Source organism: Orcinus orca, chromosome 2, assembly GCF_937001465.1.
Source record: "Orcinus orca chromosome 2, mOrcOrc1.1, whole genome shotgun sequence".
Classification (NCBI taxonomy): Eukaryota; Metazoa; Chordata; class Mammalia; order Artiodactyla; family Delphinidae; genus Orcinus; species Orcinus orca.
Window position 1 is genome coordinate 174,398,753 of NC_064560.1, and position 24,067 is coordinate 174,422,819.

The 24,067-nt window shown below is 48.5% G+C and overlaps 1 protein-coding gene and 1 long non-coding RNA gene across 6 annotated transcripts in view; one reads left to right on the top strand and one right to left on the bottom strand.

Annotated features, from left to right (window-relative positions):
* LOC125963642 (uncharacterized) overlaps positions 1 to 13,719 on the bottom strand; it is a 48,521-nt gene extending 34,802 nt beyond the window's left edge. For 3 of the 5 annotated variants that reach the window (XR_007475874.1, XR_007475870.1, XR_007475871.1), the window contains exons 1-2: positions 13,500 to 13,719; positions 10,351 to 10,460 (exon numbers count right to left, since the gene is read on the bottom strand). This is a non-coding gene — a long non-coding RNA (uncharacterized LOC125963642). The other 2 variants (XR_007475873.1, XR_007475872.1) reach the window with 2 other exon arrangements.
* FOS (Fos proto-oncogene, AP-1 transcription factor subunit) lies at positions 1,205 to 4,671 on the top strand. Its single transcript, XM_004262254.4, has 4 exons — positions 1,205 to 1,527; positions 2,310 to 2,561; positions 2,996 to 3,103; positions 3,227 to 4,671. The coding sequence occupies exons 1-4, from the start codon at positions 1,387 to 1,389 to the stop codon at positions 3,866 to 3,868; spliced, it is 1,143 nt and encodes a 380-aa protein (XP_004262302.1). The 5' UTR covers positions 1,205 to 1,386; the 3' UTR covers positions 3,869 to 4,671.
* Positions 13,720 to 24,067: the final 10,348 nt, after the last annotated feature.

A 24,067-nucleotide genomic window follows, 5' to 3' on the forward strand; every position in this document is an offset into this window, starting at 1 on the left:
CACCGAGCGGTGCCTGAGGCCCCAGACGCCGAGGATTCCGGCCTGGGCGCTGCTGGGCACGGTCCTTCCAAGCGCCCCCGGTCCTCCCCCCTCCAAGTCCGTATTGGAAAATCACTGGCTGCGGGCTCCCAATCACCAGCTTCCTGGGGCACCGAACCACCCCCACCTCCCCAGCACGGACTTGCGCTCCCCCAAGAGCTCACTCCATCCGGTACCCAGAACTGATGACCTTGTCCACATAACACCCCCAGGCCCCGGGCCCAAGCTCAGAACCAGGCAAACGAACCCTCCAGACACCCTTGCATGGAGGTTCTGCAGAATGTTTATTGGCTAGTTTCTCAGGGGTTTGACAGTAACACTAACATGTCATATATGGCCAAGAAAAAAAAATGCGCCTTTTTCCTTAAAAACAAAAAAATTAAAATGAAAATTCCCAGCATCGTAGGTAAAGTAGGTTATCGTATTCTCTTATTTTGGATCCCCCGACTTTCTGCTTCCAAACGCAGTAACAATCCTAGTAGTGCTGGAGTCCGGGGGCTTGAAGCGAGGGGCTGAGGGTCTGCTCCCACAGTTTGCCCTAAATTAGGGCTAGAATGGGGAATGGGGGTGGAGGCGCATTCCTTCGGGGGCCGAGGCTTAAGCCCTCGGGGCTGTGTACCTGTTTCGTCTATACCAGAGCCTCAGAATGTGCCCCGCTTTCCGTAGAGGGGTAGAAGGGCGCCCCCACCCCATCCTCCCACCCCGGGAACAAGGGTCCGCATTGAACCAGGTGCGAATGTTCCCTCGCCTTCTCCTCCTTTCCCTCCTCCCCTCCCCCTGGCCGCGGCCCCCGCCTCCCCCCGCGCTGCACCCTCGGTGTTGGCTGCAGCCCGCGAGCAGTTCCCGTCAATCCCTCCCTCCCCTTCACACAGGATGTCCATATTAGGACATCTGCGTCAGCAGGTTTCCACGGCCGTTCCCTGCAGTCGTGGGGGGAGCCATCCCCGAAGTCCCTCATCTCTGGGACTCCAAGCCACCCCAAGACCCAGATTGCGAAACGCTCACAAGATAAAGAAACACGACAAGACGGGAGGCAGGGATCTGCGAGGGCGGCGGAGACGGCAAGGAGACCGAAGATGTGGCCAGGCCCGCGCGACACCCCTCGAGAGCCACAATGGTTGCGCCCCGTGACGTGTAGGGCTCATTCACAAAAGGGTTATAAAAGCGGTGGCTGCGGCGCCTACTACTCCCAACCGCATCGGCAGCAAGCAGCTAAGAAGCTGAGACTGAGCTGGCGGCGGCGCAGCGAGCGAGCAGCAACAGCGCTCCTACCTAGCTCTGCCGCACAGCTCCTACCTACCTGCCTCCTTCCCTCAGCCCCTCGCCCGGCTTTGACTACCCGCGATCATGATGTTCTCTGGCTTCAACGCCGACTACGAGGCGTCATCCTCCCGCTGCAGCAGCGCCTCCCCGGCCGGGGACAGCCTCTCCTACTACCACTCACCGGCCGACTCCTTCTCCAGTATGGGCTCTCCCGTCAATGCGCAGGTGAGGCTGGCTTCGCGCTGCCGCGGGGCCCGGGACTCAGGGCTCGGGGCTCGGGGTCACCGGGGAGGAGAAACCGGGGAGGGACGGCTCAGGAAGACGAATCGAGGAGCCCTTTCGCCGGCGGGGAGGGAAGCTTGCCCCGGCCAGAGCAGCCCTACCTCCGGATTCCCGAACTTGTTCGGAGCGCACGGAAGCTTGTCATAATAAGAATTGGTTCTCCTTTCCCGCGGCAGGCTCATTCTGAGCTGCCCCCGGCCCGCCCTCCCTGACTGATCTCTGACATTAGCTGGGACAAAAGTGTCCCAAGCAAAGACTCGCCAACTAGAGTCCGGCGCCTCTGGGGAGGCGGCAAAAAGCGGCAATCTCCCCTCCCCTCGCAGCCTGGAGCAAGGAGGAGGGGTGGGGTGAAGCAGGCGGGTGTGTAAGGCAGTTTCATTGATAAAAAGCGAGTTCATTCAGGAGACTCCGGAGCGGCGCCTGCGTCAGCGCAGACGTCAGAGATATTTATAACAAACCCCCTTTCAAGAGAGTGATGCTGAAGGGATAACGGGAACGCAGCAGCAGGATGGAGGAAAAAGGCACTGCGCTGCGGAATTCTTGGGAAGAAAGGGGGAAACCTTTCATCCAGGATGAGGGGCATGTAAAAAGACCTGAGCAGTCCATGGCAGAACGGTTTCTCCTCCCTCTCTCCCTGCTGCATGCGGCACTGGGAACTCTGCTCACCCCACTTGCGTCCAGAATCTGCTCACTCACGTCAGCTTTCTCCTTCTGTTTCATTCTAGGACTTCTGCACCGATCTGGCCGTCTCCAGTGCCAACTTCATCCCAACAGTGACCGCCATCTCGACCAGCCCGGACCTGCAGTGGCTAGTGCAGCCCACCCTGGTCTCCTCCGTGGCCCCATCCCAGACCAGAGCCCCCCACCCCTATGGAGTCCCCACCCCCTCGGCTGGGGCTTACTCCAGGGCTGGAGTCATGAAGACCATGACCGGAGGCAGAGCTCAGAGCATTGGCAGGAGGGGCAAGGTGGAACAGGTGAGTTCTCAGCACCTTCCCTGGGGTGGGCGTAGTGTGGCTTCAGCACTGGTGGAGGTGGGGAGCCCAGCGGACAGGGTGAAGCCATTGATGGAAATGACTAGATATCCCGAACAGGGAGCCCTGGCTCCAAGCCCTTTCCATCCCAAGTTAGGCTCTGATAGTCCCACTCTAAGAAATACCCTAATGTGTAGTTTCTTCCCTAATAGGTTCCTGTCTCATGTTTTCAGTCTGGGCTCTTCTTTGGCTCTTGCTGAGGTTCTTATTTTAATGCAAGTCACACCCAGCTTGCAACTGCAGGTTAGAAATGGCTTCATAGAAGAGGTGTTAGGAGCTGGGAAGCTGCAGGAGCCAGTGTCACTGGGGTGGGTGAATGGAGCTGAGGGCAGACACTGATACTGAATGCTGTTCTTCCCCCCCCCCCAACCACCCAGTTGTCCCCAGAAGAAGAGGAGAAAAGGAGAATCCGAAGGGAAAGGAATAAGATGGCTGCAGCCAAATGCCGGAACCGGAGGAGGGAGCTGACTGACACACTCCAAGCGGTAGGTAGATCCCATGGCTCATTTCTTTTTAAAACTTAAGGGGAAAGTTGGAGATTGGACATAAGGGAGCAGCGTCCTTGAGTAAGATCGTGTCTTATGCTTTGCTTTGTCCTCTCTATCCAGGAAACAGACCAACTAGAAGATGAGAAGTCTGCTTTGCAGACTGAGATTGCCAACCTGCTAAAGGAGAAGGAAAAACTAGAGTTCATCCTGGCAGCTCACCGACCTGCCTGCAAGATCCCTGATGACATGGGCTTCCCAGAAGAAATGTCTGTGGCTTCCCTTGATCTGAGCGGGGGCCTGCCTGAAGCCGCCACCCCCGAATCTGAGGAGGCCTTCACCCTACCCCTCCTTAATGACCCTGAGCCCAAGCCCTCAGTGGAGCCTGTCAAGAGCATCAGCAGCATGGAGCTGAAGGCTGAGCCCTTTGATGACTTCCTGTTCCCAGCATCGTCCAGGCCCAGCGGCTCTGAGACCGCCCGCTCTGTGCCAGACATGGACCTGTCTGGTTCCTTCTATGCAGCAGACTGGGAGCCCCTGCACGGTGGCTCCCTGGGGATGGGGCCCATGGCCACAGAGCTGGAACCCCTGTGCACCCCGGTGGTCACCTGTACACCCAGCTGCACTACTTACACGTCTTCCTTTGTCTTCACCTACCCTGAGGCTGACTCCTTCCCCAGCTGTGCGGCTGCCCACCGCAAGGGCAGCAGCAGCAACGAGCCCTCCTCTGACTCGCTCAGCTCACCCACGCTGCTGGCCCTGTGAGCAGGCAGAGAGGGGAGGCAGCAGGCACGCACGTGCCACTGCCCGAGTCGGTGCATTACAGAGAGGAGGAACACGTCTTCCCTCGAGGGTTCCCATAGACCTAGGGAGGACCTTATCTGTGCGTGAAACACACCAGGCTGTGGGCCTCAAGGACTTGACAGCATCCATGTGTGGACTCAAGTCCTTACCTCTTCCGGAGATGTAGCAAAACGCATGGAGTGTGTATTGTTCCCAGTGACACATCTGAGAGCTGGTAGTTAGTAGCATGTTGAGCCAGGCCTGGGTCTGTGTCTCTTTTCTCTTTCTCTTTAGTCTTCTCATAGCATTAACTAATCTATTGGGGTTTGTTTTGGAATTAACCTGGTGCTGGATATTTTCAAATTGTATCTAGTGCAGCTGATTTTAACAATAACTACTGTGTTCCTGGCAATTGTGTGTTCTGATTAGCAATGACCAATATTAAACTAAGAAAAGATATGACTTTATTTTCTGGTAGATAGAAATAAATAGCTATATCCATGTACTGTAGTTTTTCTTCAACATCAATGTTCATTGTAACGTTACTGATCATGCATTGTTGAGGTGGTCTGAATGTTCTGACATTAACAGTTTTCCATGAAAACGTTTTATTGTGTTTTTAATTTATTTATTAAGATGGATTCTCAGATATTTATATTTTTATTTTATTTTTTTCTACCTTGAAGTCTTTTGACATGTGGAAAGTGAATCTGAATGAAAAATTTAAGCATTGTTTGCTTATTGTTCAAAGACATTGTCAATAAAAGCATTTAAGTTGAATGCGACCAACCTCGTGCTCTTTTCATTCTGGAAGTTTTGTAAGATTCCAGAAGGTATCATTGGAGACCAGTTTGTCAAGAAGGGTAGCTCCTGGAGGGGACACACCCCTCTGTTTGATCCCTTATCAAAAAGAGAGAAACTCTGGAGCTGACGTTGGAAAATTGTACAAACGCGTGTCTTCACCTTGCAGTGCTGAGTCTCCCCTTAGAGATTCTCGGAATGGGAAACTGCTTTGTAACAGCTTTTGTGAGAACACGTCTTCCTTTTTCTGTTTTAAAAGTCAAAGAGGGGCATGTTTAAGTCTAGTTGTGCTAATACTAAATGTCTTGGTCTTCTAGGAATCCTTTTAGCAAACAATTAAGTTTTGCACGAACCACTTTAACTTTTTGCCACAAAATCATGTGAAGGTTACTCCCTCCTTAAAGGAGAGCAAATTGAACGGTTAGAATGATGACTTTCTCAATATTCCACTATTGGGATTGGAATCTTAACTTCATTCATTACCGTATCCATCAGGCTGAACTGCCTCTTAACACTTGGTTTAAAAGAAAAAAAAGTTTTCAGACTTCCCTGGCAGTCCAGTGGTTAAGACTCTGCCCTTCCAATGCAGGGGACGGGGGTTTGATCCCTGGTCCGGAAACTAAGATCCCACATGCCTCGTGGTGTGGCCAAAAAAAGAAAATGAAAAAGTTTTCACCTGGTTAGGAAAAAAAATAAACACACAACTTTTCAGTCCTTAACTCTTCAGTCCTTAACTCAAACAGACATACATTTAGTTGTATTCTTTTTATTCTCAGAAAGAAAGGAGGGGGGTTCTCATCCCTATCCATTTGTAATACATGCATTGTAATTTCTGAAGTTTCTTTAACATATGCCTGACATTCACTGGGGAAGAAAAAGCTGGCTCTGAGAATTCGAGAGATCTCAAACAGTACAAACAATGGTCGATCATTCGGTAAATAAAAAGTTACATGATAGCTCGAGAAGGAGAAGTCAACATGACTGAATACGCTTTAACTTAGAAACTTTATCACCTTAATGAAGAACATGACCTTTGTCTGGGACACCTCTGGTGATGGGGTGCTTCCATGCACAGGTACCAACCACAGAGAGAGGAGGTGGCGTCCTTCCTCCACTGCTCTCTGCTATCATGTGGGCACCAAGCTCGGAAGCTAGAGCCCAGGTTTGCACCCGTGCCAGGTGGAAGAGGAGCTTCAGGGCCAGCCTTCTAATGCTTTGGTGATAGTAAAAATCACTGGGTGGTTATGGGATGTCATACTCAGCCAAGTTGAAAGTTTTAATTTAAAATGACAGTTCCACTGAGGGTGGTGTTCACACCTATGATCTCCCAGCTCCTCACATAATAACTGACATTTGAAAGCAACTTGCTTTAGGCTCTTAAGAGCACTGACCTTTCACACATCACTTGCATATTATTTTTGCCTGTCGGGCAATCATGAAAATGGCCTTAGACTCCCTGTTTGCTGTCCAGAGGGTAAATTTTCTGTAGTCTTTAGATAGGACCTAAACTGGATACAGAATTACTGTAACTAACACCTAGATCTGAAGTAACAAGAAGATATCTGAAGGAAACCAGCTGGATCCCCTACATGTACAGTAATAACAACACGTGGAAGGAGATTTCTCAGATGGGGAAGGGAAGCTAAACCTCTAGCCCTGGACACTGAACTCCTGGAGACCTGACTAATGGCTTCCGTCAGCCCCGTGCTGATTAGAGAGAGAGGCTTGCTTTTCACTTGACAGCCCTGACCTCTGCCTGCACGCAGACCCTTCTTCTAGCTCACCATAGCCCAGCTGAGACCAGGCTGCTCCATCAGCAAGCCTGCATTAAAGGCCCAGGAGAGGGCCTCGCACACAGAGAATCTCTTTAACAGGCTTCTCAGAGGACCTATAGGGTCCGCCATTGGGTTGACATCCCACCAAGCTCTCTGCCCACCATTCTCATGGGATCAAGAGAAGAAACGAATTCCCTCTCTTTCTAGCTAAAGGGGCTCCTTCCAAATCCTCTTTTCCTGGCTCAGGATTCAACAACTCCCAAGCATGATGAACATTGGGAATGTCAACTTTCTTTTGGGAAAGACTATCACTACCCACATGATATGGCCTTACACTGGTCTCAACAAAATGACTATCTCAGGGCACCATCGTTCACTGATACAAAAGATACTCATATAATAGCAAGAGATGGAAATAAGGATGCAAGGGGGTCATTTCTTTATGGGGAGAATGTCTAATTTGTTCATTAATGGATCCCCAGACCTGGCTTAGTGCCTGGCACATAGTACAGGGTTAACAAATATTTGCTGGGTGGATAAATGAATAAATTCTGCACTATTTCCACAAGCAGAAATATATTCCACACATACTCTCTCAATTCTCCTATTCCAGGCCCTGTTATGATATTAAGCAATGGGGATTTCATATCTTTTATGTCTGGCTTCAAACATATACCCCAGTTCCATCTTTGGCTCCTGGAATTCCTCCGCTGCCTCCCTGGATTACTTCTGCCAATTCAACTTCAAAGTGAATGCACTGCCTTTGTGCTTCCAGCTCCAAATTAATTTTAGATGGAAAAAGGGTAGAAGAAAAGAGAATTATCTTTATATAATAGTGGATTGTAGACTCTGCATCATCTTTGCACATCCCTGCATCTTGTGTAATTCTCAAAATTAAAGGGTAGCGTTTAACAATTTGTTCTAATAACAGTAATTTTGTATCAACAGCAACTTTCCATGCATGAAAGAAAGTAAATCAATTATGCTCTCTTTAATTAATGGACAAAGTAGAGACAGAGGCAAAGTAAAAGTTTTCAGATTACTTTAAGGAAATCAGCTGAAGTTTTTATGTTTTTCAAGTAAAAAAAAAAATTGAAAACAAAAATTCAGTCTTTCAGCTGTGTGTAAGACTTCCTCCAAACACAGAATAATCATATTCCTCACAAAATAAATGAGATATGAGCATCACTTGAATGCTGAATCTCAGAGCATTGTAAGCTGTGCTGTTTTGCTATAAATATTAAAGAGCTCACTCTTGACTCCTCTCCACCACCATCTCCTGTCCTTCCGTGGACACCACTCTGCTCACTGACCTTCCTTCCGTGCCTGACACATAGCATGCCTGTCCCTGCTGCAGGACCTTTGCACTTGCTGTCCCTCTGCATGGGCTTCTTTTCCCAGGCTGGCTCCTTCCTGTTGGTCAGGACTCAGCTCAAAGAACATCCCCTCCAAGAAGCCTTCCCAGGTCGTTCTATCACTCTCTGCAACACCTTATTTATGTTTCCTTTCCCTTTTTAACAAATTTCTACCCTTCACCACTGCCTGTAAGTTCCATGTGAGCAGGGACCTTTTCTGTCTTGATCAACTCTCTAGCCCCAAGGACTACTAGGGACTCAAATGCTTGTTAAATGAATGGAGATGGATGAATGAATGAAGGTGGATTAAACTGACAAAAACATCTAAAGGGAGATAACTAGAACTTAACAGTGAAGATGAGCCATGTTCTTCATAGATTTCTTCCTGAGTGAAAGAGCAAGGCTTCTTGTTTTTTAAAAAAAATTCTTGTCAAGAGTTCTACAATATTAAGGCAACGAACTAGCTGGCTTGGGAAGGAATTTTGAGGGGTACCCCAAAATACAAGTATGCTGCAGGTCAGTGACACTTCTAGACTAATTACAAATTGAGAAATTTATTTCAATACCAAATGAAGACTAGATGCATATGTAAATTTAAGTATCATCATCTTCCAGGAAACAAACAAAACAATGTTTTTCACTCTCATTGATATAAAATAAAATTTTCAGACTATCCCACAAACGCATTTGAGTTTTGGATCCTTGCACTTGGTGTGCTAAATTATAAAACTTACGATTTATTCTGCATGAGAAGAGAAGAATAGGGTTAGCGGCTATCACGATCATTACCAATATCAATATCATTATCACAATCATCATTTACAAGAATATGCCCAGACCTGGGCAAAAGCAGATGGGAATAAAGTGTACTGCCTCCAGATGAACGAGTTCAAAGTCCCTGAAGGGTGCTGGCGTAATAGAGGTCCACTTTGCACTCAGGTGAATGCAACAGAAGCATAAACTGGCTTAGCTGTAACGCAATTCATTTCAATGGCTCCACACACCGATCCACAGGCTGATCTAAGCTGCCTTTCCTTTGCTCTTCTCGAGCACTGTTCAACTGCCCAGGAGAACAAAGATCAGAAAGGGCTCTGGCTGTTGTCCCAAGGAGGCTGCCTGTCCTGATGCATTGGATCTTCTTAACTAATAAACTGTTTTAACTTTCAGCTCAAACTGACATGGTGCTGAGGTTTGGTTCATTCAGTTGATGAGAATAAGAACCCGGAGGGATTTGAGCATCAGCTACATTAGAAGCAGCTACATGTAGGAAGGGGACGCTGCTGAAGCGAGTGGAGCAAAATGCAGCACCTCCAACATAAGGGTAAATGGCGCAGGCCCCAGTTGCTCCCATGTTCACTTCGGGGAGCAATTTGTGGTCAGAGCTACAGAAACAGTGATTCATTTTCAGGCTTTTTAGTCAATCATGAGACTGTCATTGCAGCTAAATTTATCAAAGAAAAATGATAAATTAATCTGGATTCGAGGAATTGGATCCAATAGAGCAGAGTGGTTCAGAGCATGGACTCAGCTTTGAATTCTGGCTCCTTGACCTTGGGCAGTTTACCTCTCCTCTCTGCACCTTAGTTTCCTCATCTGTGAAAGGGAGATAATAATTGTATCCACCTCTGGGGTTGTTGTGAGCATTAAATAAGTTAGTCTCTATGGAGCTCATTACAGTGCCTGGGCACACAGGAGTATTATAGAAGGGTGAGCTATTATTTATTGCTTTATAATTTAGGGAGATGGGGGTCAAGGGAGAAAATATATATCCTCTGGAGCAAGCATGGACTTCATCTCATTCAATAAAAAGTTTCCAGGGGGCTTCCCTGATGGACCAGTGGTTAAGAATCTGCCCGCCAAAGCAGGGGACACGGGTTCGAGCCCTGGTCCGGGAAGATTCCACATGCCGTGGAGCAACTAAGCCCGTGCACCACAACTACTGAGCCTACGCTCTAGATCCCGCGTGCCACAACTACTCAGCCTGCATACTGCAACTACTGAAGCCCATGCGCCTAGAGCCTGTGCTCCGCAACAAGAGAAGCCACCACAATGAGAAGCCTGCACACCACAATGTAGAGTAGCCCTCCCGTTCGCCGCAACTAGAGAAAGCCCACGCGCAGCAATGAGGACCCAGCACAGCCAAAAAAAAAAAAAAAACAACAACTTTCCAGGGAATTCCCTGGTGGTCCAGTGGTAAGACTCCATGCTCCCAGTTCAGGGGGCCTGGGCTCGATCCCTGATCTGGGAACTAGATCTCACATGCGTGCCGCAACCAAGAAGTCTGAATGTCTCAACAAAGGTCCCGCGTGCTGCAACTAAGACTCGTCACAGCCACAATAAACAATAAACAAATAAATGTTAACCAAAAAAAGTTTCTGTATCAGGTGCTGGATTCAGATGCAAAGAAGGCACAGGCTGGAGTTCCTGGCCTGGAAAGGGAGAAAGACACATAAACGTATTACACACACTGTAGCAATGAAAATTGACAAGAGATGTGCAGGGGTTATGAGAAGGAGGGAGTGATGAACTCTACCTGAGGGAGTCTCTGGGAAGGTGACCGCTGAGCTGGGCTTCAAAGATGGATGGAATTTGCTAGATGAGCAAGCGGCAGAGGGAGGATTCCAGGAGGCAGAGGGATATACGCTGTAAAGGCACAGACCCAGAAGACAACACAGTTAGTTTTGCCGGACTATAAAATGCAGGGCTGGGGGAAGAGTGGGTGGGAGATGTAAACTATAGAGCATCGTATAAGTACAGTTGATTTCATTTACATCAATATTGCCACATCAAAGTGGAGGGGGCTGGAGACAGGCCAACAAGAGGTAACTGTGGCCAGGCCACGAAGAGCCTGGTATTTACTTAGTTCAGTTGTGTGTAGGTTGAACCCAGACAGTGGTGGTGGGAACAGGGAGGGAACAAGAGGTAATTAGCAGGTAGGACTGTTGGGACTTGGTGACTGAGTGGATGTGGGAGGTGAGGGAGAGGGAGGAATCCAAGCTCACTTCCAGCTGTACCAGGCTTGACCCACAAGGAGGCTTGTGGGTCCCCCAGTGACTTTGTGACTCTAGGAAGAAGAGCAGGTTTGGGGGATAAGAAGGTAAGTCCTGTGTTGGACACATTGAGCTCAAGATACCTGTGGAAAAATGGGGTGGGGAGGGGATGTAGGTGGTTGGAATTACATGGTAGATGTTCTATAATGTCAATTATAGAGCTTGTCTGGAGGCATGTGGTTGGGATAGAACCTAGGATATAGTATTGATAATGGTCAGCATTTCACATGTGCTTGCTACGTTCCAGGCTGTGCCATGTACTTTACAGGCAACACTAAGTCGGAGACCAGATTTGCTTTGCTAATCATTTTGCCTCTAGCAACTAGCACATAATGGGCACACAGTAATTGTTTTGTTGAACGGATACTCTCATTTAGTCCTCACCACAAACCTATGAGGCAGATACAATTAGGATCCTCATTTTACCAATAGGAAGATGATCTAGGAAAAGTTGAGTTAACCGAGGTCACACAACTGCTAAGTAGCAGATCTGAGATTTGAAATCAGCTCTTTGTGACTCTAAAGTCCAAAGTGCTTAACTGCTTTGCTAGAATGTTAAATCTGCCCCTAAATATGTACTTCTTATGACCTAGGGTGACACTCTAACCCCTCTGAGACTGTTTCCGCTTCCAAATCAGGAGTGGGTTTCAAAAATCTCAAACCACCCCTACAGCTTCCAAACATTGATGACATCAGATGACGACTGTGGCAATGCATTGAAGAGGCCCACACCACATCATTTAGGGTAGAAGGTCTGAGCAGCATATGCAGTGCTACAGTGGGACACCAAGCAAGTGCTAGGTACAGGCAAAGAGGGTGGATTAGTGTTCTGCTTCTGTATAACAAATCACAACAAATCAAGCAGCTTAAAACAACACGTATTCATTATCTCACAGTCTCTGTGGGTCAGGAGTCCAGGCACAGCCTAGTTCAGTCCTCTGTTCAAGGTCTCACAAGGTTGCAATCAAGGTGTCAGACAAGCTCACTCTCAGCTGGATGCTTGAATGGGAAACAATCTGCTTCTGAGCTCATCCGGGTTGTTGGCCAGAGGCCACCCTCAGGTCCTAGAGGCTGCTCATAGCTCCTTGTCCTGAGAGCTTCCTCAACATGGCTGCTCACTTCCTCAAGCCCAGCAGGAAAACCTACTAGTGTGTGCTAGCAAGATGGAGATATATATATATATATATATATATATATATATATATATATATATATATATGTACATACCACGACATAATCTAGGGGTGACATCCCATTACCTTTTCCACATATTCTGTTGCTTAGAAGCAAGCCTCAGGTTCTACCTCAAGGGGAGGGAATCACACAAATTCCCAACATGGACACCAGCAGGCAGGAATTACTGGGGATCACACTAGGGTCTGTCAACCACAAAACACACACAATGTGTGTCATCCACATTACCTGCTGAGAATTTAAAAGTAATAATAAAACCAGTTCAACTTGGTCTGCTTTTTAATTAACACCATGAACTGGCAATTCTAGACATCATCAGTGACAAAATACTCTTTCCTGAAAAAATCTTTTGTTGTTTTAAGTTCTAAACAGTTGCTGGGATTACTGTTTTCTTTTTTAAATACATTTATTTATTTTTGGCTGCGTTGGGTAGGCTTTCTCTAGTTGCGGAGGGTGGGAACTACTCTTCGTTGCAGTGCACGGGCTTCTCAGTGCGGTGGGTTCTCCTGTGGAGCACGGGCTCTAGGCACGCGGGCTTCAGTAGTTGTCACACATGGGCTCAGTAGCTGTGGCTCACAGGCTCTAGAGTGCAGGCTCAGTAGTTGTGGTGCACAGGCTTAGTTGCTCCATGGCATGTGGGAATCTTCCTGGAGCAGGACTCAAACCCGTGTCCCCTGCATTGGCAGGCAGATTCTTAACCACTGCGCCACCAGGGAAGTCTGGAAAATTATTTTAAAATTATTTATTTTAAAACTAAAAAACGAATAAAGAAAAAACCCATTACATCATCAGTAGTATAATTTAGTAGTTGACTAAACTACTAACCCACTGTTGTGTTGCTTAGGAATAAAAATTAACAGCTGGGCTTCCCTGGTGGTGCAGTGGTTGAGAGTCCGCCTGCCAATGCAGGGGACGCGGGTTCGTGCCCCGATCTGGGAGGATCCCACGTGCCGCGGAGCGGCTGGGCCCGTGAGCCATGGCTGCTGGGCCTGTGCGTCCGGAGCCTGTGCTCCGCAACGGGAGAGGCCACAACAGTGAGAGGCCCGCGTACCGCAAAAAAAAAAAAAAATTAACAGCTAGCACTAATTGAGGTTCACAATGCGCTAGACACTGTTCCAAACACACACACACACACACACACACACACACACATTTATATTAACTCATGAATCCAGGTAAGTCCTGCTATTACCCTTATTTTATAGATAATATAGTCCGGGGGCACAGAAGATTGTGATCTGCTCAAGATCAGCCAACTAGAGTGGCGGAGCTGGAATTTGAGTCCGGGTAGTGCGGTCCCAATGTGTGAATTCTTAGACACTAGTAAGGAAAAACAAAGAAACACCAATATCCCCAACAACCTTGCAGGCCGTGGAAGCCCTTCAAAAAGGACAGGAAGGCTTCTTTCCATCCAGGAGGGCTTCTTTCTGTTCCTGACCTGCCCCTGCTGGATCCTGGGCTGAGGGAGAGCCGGCTTCCCAAGGACCTGTCAGAGGGGGTGCTCTCTCGGCGTCCCTTCTCCGCCCTCGGAGCACCCTCGCCGCGCCCCTGCCTTCCTCTGCCAAGCCCAGGTCTCTCCCGGCCCTTCCCAGCTTCCGGCCCTTTGCTTCAGGCCAGGTCGCTGGGTCGGGCCGCGCCAGGAGCTCGCAATTCCTCTATTTACTGTTTGGTTTCTATGGTGAGACGCAGGTGCCGTCAGCGCCTCCCGTCATCGGCCCCGCAGCTCGGCCCCCACCCGGCGCCGTGACGTCTGCCCGCTGCTTCCGCTCTGCCCATATTTGGCTCAGCCACGGCGCCGCCCGTCTGGACTAGGCTGGGAGCCGGACTCCCGCCTTCCCCCGCCCTCTGTCCCCGGCCACGCCCCCGTGGGGCTGCTGCGGGCCGCTCGGTTCCACGCGACCCCAGACCCATCCCCGACACCCGAGCGGAGGCGAGGGGCAGGGGCGATAGGGACCCCGAGGGAAGGCGTGGATGACTGATGGATGAACTCTGGGGTCCCAAACATTTGTCTCGTTGAGGCTGTAGCCAAGATTTGGGCTGTTTCGTTTGTTTGGGGTGGGAGAGCTGGGATCACGATTTTCTCACTCTGTGCCCGAAATCATGGAAACAGCCATCCTTCGCCTCACTATTTTACATTTTATAGGCTTGAACTTAAAATTCTCGTCCATGGCGCAGTGAAAAGCTTTGAAGGCCGAGGTTCTGGGATCAGCGTTGCCCCTTGGGGGATAAGTGACCTTGGGAAGGTCACTTCCCTTTACCTAGCCTCGTAAAATGAACTTCGGGGGTGGGGCTCTGTGTCGTCAGGCTTGTGAGGGGAGATCGTCCATCACCTTTTAGTTACAGGCGTTGGCGGGGGGGAGCGGCGCATTACATAATTGGAATATCAGTGAAGTTCTTTGAGGACCCCTACAATTCTGACCTCCATAGTAACTGGATTTGTGCGTCTCTTTGCGCCTTGCTCGTATTAGGCGCTTAATTAACTGTTGCTAACTGATTATTGAGTGAATCCCAGGCAAATTACTTTCGGATTTCACCTTCATAAATCCAGACCCCCGCAATTCCTCTTACAGGCGGAACCAGGAATATTGCGGCGATGGTTAATAATCGCGCAGTAGGGTTGCTGATGTAAAGCGATTTGCAGATGTAAAGGGCAATAAACATTCCTGGGAGGAATCCAGCGAGATTCCAGAAGTCTCGGAGGGAGCCGTGGGTGTGCGCCGCCCGGCCATGAGGGCGGGGGTGGGGCGGGCAGTGCCGCAGTGGCTACTGCCGGGGAGCCGACTGCAGGGGTGGGGTCGACTCTTGAGGCTGCTTGGTCGCGGCTACCGCCCTCCACCCTCAACCCGCACCCATTCCCCAGTTCCTCTGGCCAAAGGAGTGTGTGTTTTTCAGAATTTCAGAGCTAGAACGCACATCAGGTACGATTGCTCTAATTCAGCCTTTCAATTTTACAAATGGGGGAAGGAAGGCTCAGGTTCACTCCGGCAAGTTGCACAGCTAGTCAGAGACAGATAAAAGCCAACATGTCTGGCTTCAAACTGGTGTCCCTTCCACCTCCCCTCTAGCCCCCTCAGCTCTTGTGGCTTCAGGTTGCCTGGCTCAGATGGTGGAATGTACAGTAAAGCTAAATATTGACTTCAGGGCTCCTCTAAAGGGTGCCAGTGGCATGCCTACTGCCCCATACAGCCCACAGCATGACACCAGGGCCTGGGGTGATGGCCAGGAGGGTCGTACTCCCCAAACCACAAGAGTTCCTCATTCCAGTGGCTGGAATGGCTACCCTTGTCCAGAGAGCCCGAATTGGCTGTCTTGAAACCAGTCTTAAACTAGCAGTTGATTATTTTTCATAGTTACCCAAGCCTCCCATTAACTTTTCTCAGTCAAGACAACAGCAGAAGGCATGGGTAGCCTGAACCCATGGAGACCCCTTTTCTGCTCATTGGAAGGTCTTTTCATGGTACAAAGAGGTTAGATCCTGTGAGGGAATGCTTCTTTAATGTCTCTCTCTCTCTTCCCTTTCTGTTTACCCAACTTCCTCTTACATTCTATATTCTATTTCCTCCCTGACTGTAGGCAGCTAAGACTGAGAAGACTGGTGCCCACCGCTGGCCGAGGGCCGTTCCAGCCTGCTGATTTGAGGAGGAGTCTGGGATCCTTCACCTTTCTCGCTGGATCGATTGTACTTGGAGCTCTAGCGACAGAAGTAGCAGCTCTGCCGCCTGGTGGACATATGAGGCAGAGCACCCTTCTTCAATTCCAGAAGCAGCATCACGGCTAGGGGAAGAGATTTTCTTTGTTCACTGATGGAAATAGCAAAACTTGGCAGAAAAAATAATCCAAGTTTTTTCTCTCTTTAGTTTATTTCTGAGGATCTGAGTGATTTGGATGCAGAAAACACTTCTGTTGTTTCTCTCGCCCGGACTGCTTTTTTTCCTTCTGCCAAGTTTTGTTATCTCCATCAGAGTGAACAAGGTTTCCTTGCCCCTTCTCTCAAACCCTATTTCAAATTCCATCTCCTTCATAACAACTTTTCTGACTCCTCTCCTGTATATCTTATGAAATACAGCTGTGCACAGACCCAGCACACAGAGCACAGCTTACATGCTGTCTTTTTTTTAAAAAATTTATTTATTTTTGGCTGTGTCGGGTCTTTGTTGCTGTGCGCGGGCTTTCTCTAATTGCGGCGAGCGTGGGCTGCTCTTCATTGTGGAGCACGGGCTTCTCATTGCGGTGGCTTCTCTTGTTGCAGAGCACGGGCTCTAGGCACATGGGCTTCAGTAGTTGTGGCACGTGGGCTCAGTAGTTGTGGCTCACGGGCTCTAGTGCGCAGGCTCAGTAGTTGTGGTGCACGGGCTTAGTTGCTCCACGGCATGTGGTATCTTCCCGGACCAGGGCTCGAACCCGTGTCCCCTGCATTGGCAGGCAGATTCTTAACCACCGCACCACCAGGGAAGTCCTACATGCTGTCTTTACTGTTGTTTCCTTGAGAGTTGAGGCCAGGTCCTGGGTGTCTTTTGTGTTCATAGATGCCCAGCACAGGGCTGGGGACAAAACCTGCTCTCAAGCCCTTGCTGATTAATTGATTAATTAATTGATTAATTTCTCCAAAAGCAACTCCAAGCCTTTGCTTTGATAAACCTTCCTCTCAGTTCTTTGGAAATCTAGATAATGATCTAATCAAAGACAGCCTTGCACAAGAAATAGTTTCACAAAGCAGTTTCACAAGAGAACACCACCACCACCCAGAGAGGGATGAGGAAGTGTGGACTCTCCCTGAAGATGAGGAGGGTGGTGACATAGGAAAGTCGGAGGACAAAGAACTAGGAGAGGGGAGGCCTCTGCTCCTGGGATCGGAGAGGCAGCACACCGTCTAGAGCTGGGTTTCTGTCCAGACCCCACCACTTGCTGTGTGGCCTTAGGCAAGTTTACTCTGTTCTCTGTGCCTCAGTTTTCTCATCTGTAAAAAGAACTACTCACCTCCTAGTGATATGAGGAGGATAAATTGAGCTGATATATGCAAAGTGCAAGAACAGAGCCTGGCACATAGTAAGTGAAATATAGCAGTTTGTTGATCTGTTTTCCAACGTAGCTGTTTTATAAATGGAATGGGGGAAGGTTATAAAATCTCTTTGCTCCCTTCTGCACCGACCTTCCTGGGCAGTGCATGAGCTATGTGGTCATGCAGGTCTGGGTGGATTCCTGTCTCTGTTACTAGTTGTGTGACCTTGGGCAGATCACTCTACTTCTTGGAGCCTCAGTTTTCTCATCTGTGAAGTGAAGATAATTGTGTCTACTTCCAAAGACTGCAGGTACATTACATGATTATAAAAAGCCTGGCATATCAGGAGTTTAATAAACAGAAACTATAATAATATAGTTATAATATATATAATAATAATAATATATATTATATAATATAGTTATTATTATCTATGAGAGGAGCCACATCTAAAGGAGAAGAGACTCCCCGAAATCTTTGAGGTTTCAAGAAAGATTGAATGTTCTGAGTAGCAATGAGACCAGCTCAACTCCTGCAGCTTGGGGTTGGGAGGGTAGGCCCTGGGTCTGGGCCATGACTGGATATCACAACATCTGAAGAAACCAGGAATGGTTTGGCTTGTGTATCAGCTCTAGGGACATTTCCTGCCTGAGGACTGCGCTGAGGGTGTGGACCTAGTCGGGTCAGGTGCCAGCAGCGGGGGACCCATCCTTCCCACGAGGTGGGGCTTCAGTAAAAGAGGGCGTGGGCAGGGTGGGCCTTGGAAACCTGTTGTTGTTGAGTGTGTGTGTGTGTGTGTGTGTGTGTGTGTGTGTGTGTGTGAGAGAGAGAGAGAGAGAGAGAGAGAGAGAGAGAGAGAGAGAGAGAGAGAGAGAATGGCCCAGAGACATCCTTCCCTGGAACTGGCCTCCCAGGCCTGGTACAGCCACCCTCATGGCAGAACTTGCCTGCACAGCTCCTCAAAGCTGCCATTCCCAGCCCTGACCCAGGACATCCCAGAGTGATTGCCCCTAATTATCCAAGGGATGTGGGGAAGGAGGGTTGTCATAGTCTTACAGCCAATGTAACCTTAATTCCCTTCAGCTGCATGGATGGAAAAGTACTAAACGGCACATACAAATCGTGCAGTCCTTTGGGTTCTTTTAGAAGGGCAAAGGAGGGTTGCAAAATCCAACGATGATAGAGTGTCGCAACCCCAAATATGTTGGGAATCACTCTTACGGCTCTCACCCTTGACGGCTCTCGTCCTCTGTGACCCACAAGGAGTTGTGCGCCCTGACAGGCTGGGGTCTACCCTAAGTAAGTTGTCGTTCTGGGATCCCAGACGGTCTTAGGAGCTCTTTGGGGATCACAGAGGAATCTGTGAGCCTCATTCCAAACTCATGTTTCCAGTCGTGGCAACGGGGGGCGGGGAGCACCCAGCGACTAGTACCTGGAGCAGAGCTGAAACGTGGCTTGTGAAGAGTCACGAAGGTGCTAATGTTGGTTGTCTCTGGGGAGAAAGGAATGTGTTTTTTGTTTTCTTCTCTTTGCTTGTTTGTACTCTCTGATTTTTCGTTTTTGGCGAGCACACAGATTGCTTTTGTAATAAAAATGTTTTTTAAATGTTCCCAGCAGAACAGTATGTTTGTTTTTTTAATAGGTAACAATAATAAATGGAAAGGCTCAGAACTCAGACACCTCCTGATTTTTTTCTTCCACCCCTCCTTTCCAAAAGAAATAGATGCTCCTGGTGAAACCTTTGAAAATTCAGATAATCAAAATAAAATAAAAATCACCTGTAATCCCATTACAGAGGTAATCACTGCCAAACGCGGGCCTCTCACTGTTGTGGCCTCTCCCGTTGCAGAGCACAGGCTCCGGACGCGCAGGCTCAGTGGCCATGGCTCACGGGCCCAGCCACTCCGTGGCGTGTGGGATCTTCCCGGACCGGGGCACGAACCCGTGTCCCCTGCATCGGCAGGCGGACTCGCAACCACTGCGCCACCAGGGAAGCCCTGCCAAAAGTTTTGATTCTCCCTTTCCAATATACACTTTAGTTTTATACTTTTTAATTTATACATTGTAGTTTTCATGAACATAACACCAGGCCAGAATACTGTTTTATAATCTTGTTTTTCTATACCATAGATCATGAACACAGACAATTTTTTCTACGTGATCACTTTAATAGCTAGTCACATAGAATTCTAAACATCCAACAATTTAACCAATCCTGTATTCTTGGACCTTTGGGTTGTTTCTAAATTTTTTGCTATTATAGACAAGGATGCAAATATCTTTGTGGTTAAATTTTTGTGCACATCTGAGATTTGTTCGTTCGAGCTGGGCCCAGGGGGTACTCCTTTTTAAGGCTTTTGAAACATAGCTGTGCAGTCAGTACACTGTAACATAGGACAAGTGGGAAGGGAGTATTGGCTCAACCAGTTTCTAGCTGTGCAATCTTGAGGAAATGACTTACCCTCTCTGCACTTCAATTTCCTCAAATGTAAAACTGGAATGGTAGTAGCTATGGAATGAGATTGTTGTGAGGATTGAATGAAAAAAAGAGTGTCACGTGGTGCCTGGCACAGCACAGGATGAGCCCTCAATAAATGGTGATTTTTTTCTGATTTATGGATTGTCTTTTCTTCAGGGGAAGAAGCTGTCTTGAGGTTGAGGTCTGGTTGCCTGGGAAAGTTGCGGGAAGAACTCGAGCAGGTGTACATGGTGAAGGGGGAAGATGCTGGGGAGTGGAAGGCAGAAGAGGACAAGTGATAGAGAAGAAGCTGATGGGGGGGTAGGCTGAGGAAAGTTTAGCAGAGAGGAGTGTGGGCGTGGGGGAGAATGGGAACCCAACGGACACGGATGAGATGTCCACATGGGCCATTTGGAGCAGGGACCCTCAGAAACAGAGCCAGGTGCCAGTCCCTGTGTGGCCTGGGAGGCCACCTCTATAAGATCTGAGATGGAGCCTGTGTCCTTTGGTCCCTGGCCCCACGAGGCCGCTTTCTGCCTTCCTCTCAGTCCCATGCTGCATTACTCCAGGCCAGTCTTCTTTCAGTTCCTTGAGCGCGCCATGTTCCTGCCTGTTGGGTGAACTTTGTGCATTCTGTTTCCCCGGCCAGGGATGCCCACTCTTGCTGGCTAATTCCTAGCACCCTTCAGATCTCAAGCGTAAAGCTCACTTCCTCACAGAGGCTTTCCCCGGCCATTTGGTATGAACCAGCCCCCTTGCTCCCGTTATTCTCTCATGGCCCTCTGTGCCCTCATAGCAATGCCAAAGTTTGGTGTCTTCACTGGGCTGAAAGCTCCATGAGGGCACGAAGAGGGTCTGTTTTTTGCTCACTCTTGTACCCCTGATGCCCAGCACATAGTAGACACTCAACAAACAGTTATTGAAAGGGAAGAAGAATAAGACAGTTCATCTGTGACCTGTAAAATGCTTTTACATCCCCTCCTGTGGCTTCAATCCCATCCTAATTGATGCTGGCTGGTTGGCTGAAGGAACAGGAGACTTGAGGGCTGCGAGGAATGCCTTAGCCAGCTGCTCTCCCATCCTTCTCTCCCTTGAGGAAGCAGGCTTCCCTTTCTAAGACTAGAAACTTTAAACCAGTGCTTCTCAAACTTAAAGGTGTATATAAATTACCTGGGGATCTTCTCAACATGCAAATTCTGATTCTGGGTGTCTAGGGTCCACCTCAGGGTCACGTCCAAGACTCTGCATCTCTAACAAGCTCCTGGGTCAAACCCATGTTGGTCCCAGGACCTCTGAGCAGCAAGGCTTTCAGTCTACAGCCTCTTTCTGTTTAACACACTACCGATTCCCACGCCTAAGTTTGAATCGCTGCGCCCTCTGCCGGCCACTGAGGGGCATGGCAATCATTGACCAAGTATTAGATAAAGACTGCACGCATGAATTTTAAAACTCATGCAAAATTCTTGGGGAACAAGATCTTCTCCTAAAAGCAGATGGGCACACAGATTCCAATAGCATTAGGAAAATGTACTCCTTTTTTTAAAACATCTTTATTGGAGTATAATTGCTTTACAGTGTTGTGTTAGTTTCTGCCATATAACAAAGTGAATCAGCTATACGTATACATATATCCCCATATCTCCTCCCTCTTGCGTCTCCCTCCCACCTTCCCTATCCCACCCCTCTAGGTGGTCACAAAGCACCGAGCTGATCTCCCTGTGCTATGTGGCTGCTTCCCACTAGCTATCTATTTTACATTTGGTAGTGTATATATGTCCATGCCACTCTCTCACTTTGTCCCAGTTTACACTTCCCCCTCCCCGTGTCCTCAAGTCCATTCTCTACGTCTGTGTCTTTAAGGAAAACGTACTCTTAAGAATACACTCTGGGGCTTCCCTGGTGGCGCAGTGGTTGAGTGTCCGCCTACTGATGCAGGGGACACGGGTTCGTGCTCGGGTCCGGGAAGATCCCACATGCCGCGGAGCGGCTGGGCCCGTGAGCCATGGCCGCTGAGCCTGCGCGTCCGGAGTCTGTGCTCCGCGACGGGAGAGGCCACAACAGTGAGAGGCCCGCGTACCGCAAAAAAAAAAAAAAAAAAAAGAATACACTCTGTAGGGACTTCCCTGGCGATCCAGTGGTTAAGACTCTGTGCTTCCACTTCAGGGGGCCTGGGTTCGATGCATGTCGCAGGGCCAAAAAAAAGAATACACTTCCAGCCATGCTGAGGCAAAGAAACTCCCGGAACTGAAGGATGTTAAGACTGGGGGAGCCCATCTCTGCAGCGATTTTCTTCTTTTGCCACTGTTGGCTTTTCCCACTCTTGTTTTTTTTCTTCATCAGGGCTGCATTATGACTTTCGTGGACCCTGGGCACTTTGAAGTCCCCTTTCTCTATAAAAATTAATTAAAATTTTCATTTTATGACTGCATTGTTATAAAGATGAATAGTCAGAGGAAGATGAATATATAATATATTGTCCTTTTGGAAATAAAAGTTAATTTTTTTCTTCTGATTTTTAGACGAAATTAAAACATTTTCGTGGGTTTCTAAAAATAGCATGGGTCCCTAGCCCAGTCCTCTTGTATCCGCCCTGTTCTCCACGAGGTGGCAGAGAGCGCATTCTTAATGCTATCTGAATCTGTGTACCCACCTGCTTTTAGTGGAAGATCTTGTTCCCCAAGAATTTTGTGTGTTTTAAAATTCTTGTATGCTGTCTCTCTACATACGCCCAAGACTGTACTAGATGCTTTGAGGGCCACTGTGCCGTTCAAGTAGGTGACCAGATTGAACATGTTAAATGACTTAGACATATAATATGTGGAGTGTTTACAATGTGCTAAGTGTCTTAAACATATCTCTCAAGTTTCAGAATAGCTACTATCCACGTTGTACCCAGGAGAGCACCAGAGTTGAGAAGGTGACATCATTTTCTCACATTCCAGGTGAGTAGTTGGCATATCTGGGATTTGAACCCCAGGTCTGTCTGACCCTCTCCACAGGCTGTGACAGGATATCCAGTGAGGTGCCTGCTTGGATGTATACTCCCAAATGTATGTTACACTATCAGGGCCACCAGGGGGCAAGATGTCAGGGAGGGCTGGAGAGTCTTAGGGAGGAGGGAGACTGAAGGTCGGCTTTGGAGCAACAGTCATTGCAGAGATGAAATGGCAGGGAAAGGCATGTGAGGTCACAGAGGTGTGGAGGTGGGCCCCTGGTTCAGGGGGGACCATGAGGAGACTTCCCAAGTGGGAGGGAACTTGAGGTTAGGAAGCAGAGGGCGATGAGGCAGGGTGTGGCTATAGGGCGTGAGGAATTTGGGCCCAGTCTAACGTTCAGTGGGAGGTTCTTTGTTCCCTTGAGTCCTAAAATTTAGTCCTGAATTATCAATAACCTAGCAAAGTTTTATCCATCCTCCCTGTCTCAGTTCCTCATCTGTCAAATGGGAGTTATGAAGCTTGCCCTACCCTCTGAGATGTCAGGAAGTTCAAATGACTGTCAGCCCCACAAGGATGGGGAGGCTGTGTCTGATTCAGGCTGTATCCCCCGGAGCCTGGGTGCTCAGCACACATCTGGTGAAGGAATGGGCATGATATCCCACAAATCCCTTGAAAAGCAGCAACAGGAGACAGCGTGGCTGGAGAAAGCGCCCGGAGCCAGAACAGGGCGTGCTTCTGTGAAACAAAGTTTGATATAAGAAACCACCAGAATCTTTCTGCAGGATTGTGGATTGAGAATTTGCAACCCTAGGCTTTGCTTTTAGCTTTAGGATGTAGGAGGTCAAGTCATTCCATTCTAAATTCTTTTTTTTTTTTTTGCGGTACGCGGGCCTCTCACTGTTGTGGCCTCTCCCGTGGCGGAGCACAGGCTCCGGACGCGCAGGCTCAGCAGCCATGGTTCACGCGCCCAGCCACTCCGCGGCATGTGGGATCTTCCTGGACCGGGGCACGAACCCGTGTCCCCTGCATCGTCAGGCGGACTCTCAACCACTGCGCCACTGGGGAAGCCCCATTCTAAATTCTTATATCTAAACCTACCTTAACTCTAGTATCCTAACTAGGAAAAAAGGCTAAAATGTAGTTTGTCTTCTCTATTTCATGTTCTCCTAACACTTTAGGCACTTAGTACAGATGTAAATTTTTTGGGGGGGAGGAGCTTAAGACAGCAACCAATCTATTATATCTCATTATTTCCTGGGTCAGGAATTAAGACAGGAATTGGCTGGGAAATTCTTCTGCTCAATATGGCAAAGACTGATGTCCTCCGTGGTATTCAGCTGGGGGAGGGGCTGGTCTGGAGGGTCTGAGATGGCTTCACTCACATGACCAGATGCCATTTAACATTTTGTGTGATTATTTGATTAATAACTGTCTCCCTCACTAGTCCAGAAGCTACCAAAGGACCGGAACTGTGTTTGTTTTTGTCTATCATTTTATCCCTGGTGGCTAGCACAGGACCTGGCCCACTGAGGCTTAGTAAATAGTATTTGTTAAATGAATCAATGATGCAATTCTTTTTTTTTTTTTGGCGTGCTGCACGGCTTGCGGTCCCC

Bases quoted from the DNA above. Each gene is read 5' to 3' on its own strand.
- FOS (XM_004262254.4), top strand. From the start codon at position 1,387: ATGATGTTCTCTGGCTTCAACGCCGACTACGAGGCGTCATCCTCCCGC. The intron at 1,528-2,309 runs GTGAGGCTGGCT...GTTTCATTCTAG, and splicing joins GCTCTCCCGTCAATGCGCAG to GACTTCTGCACCGATCTGGC. The intron at 3,104-3,226 runs GTAGGTAGATCC...CTCTCTATCCAG, and splicing joins TGACTGACACACTCCAAGCG to GAAACAGACCAACTAGAAGA.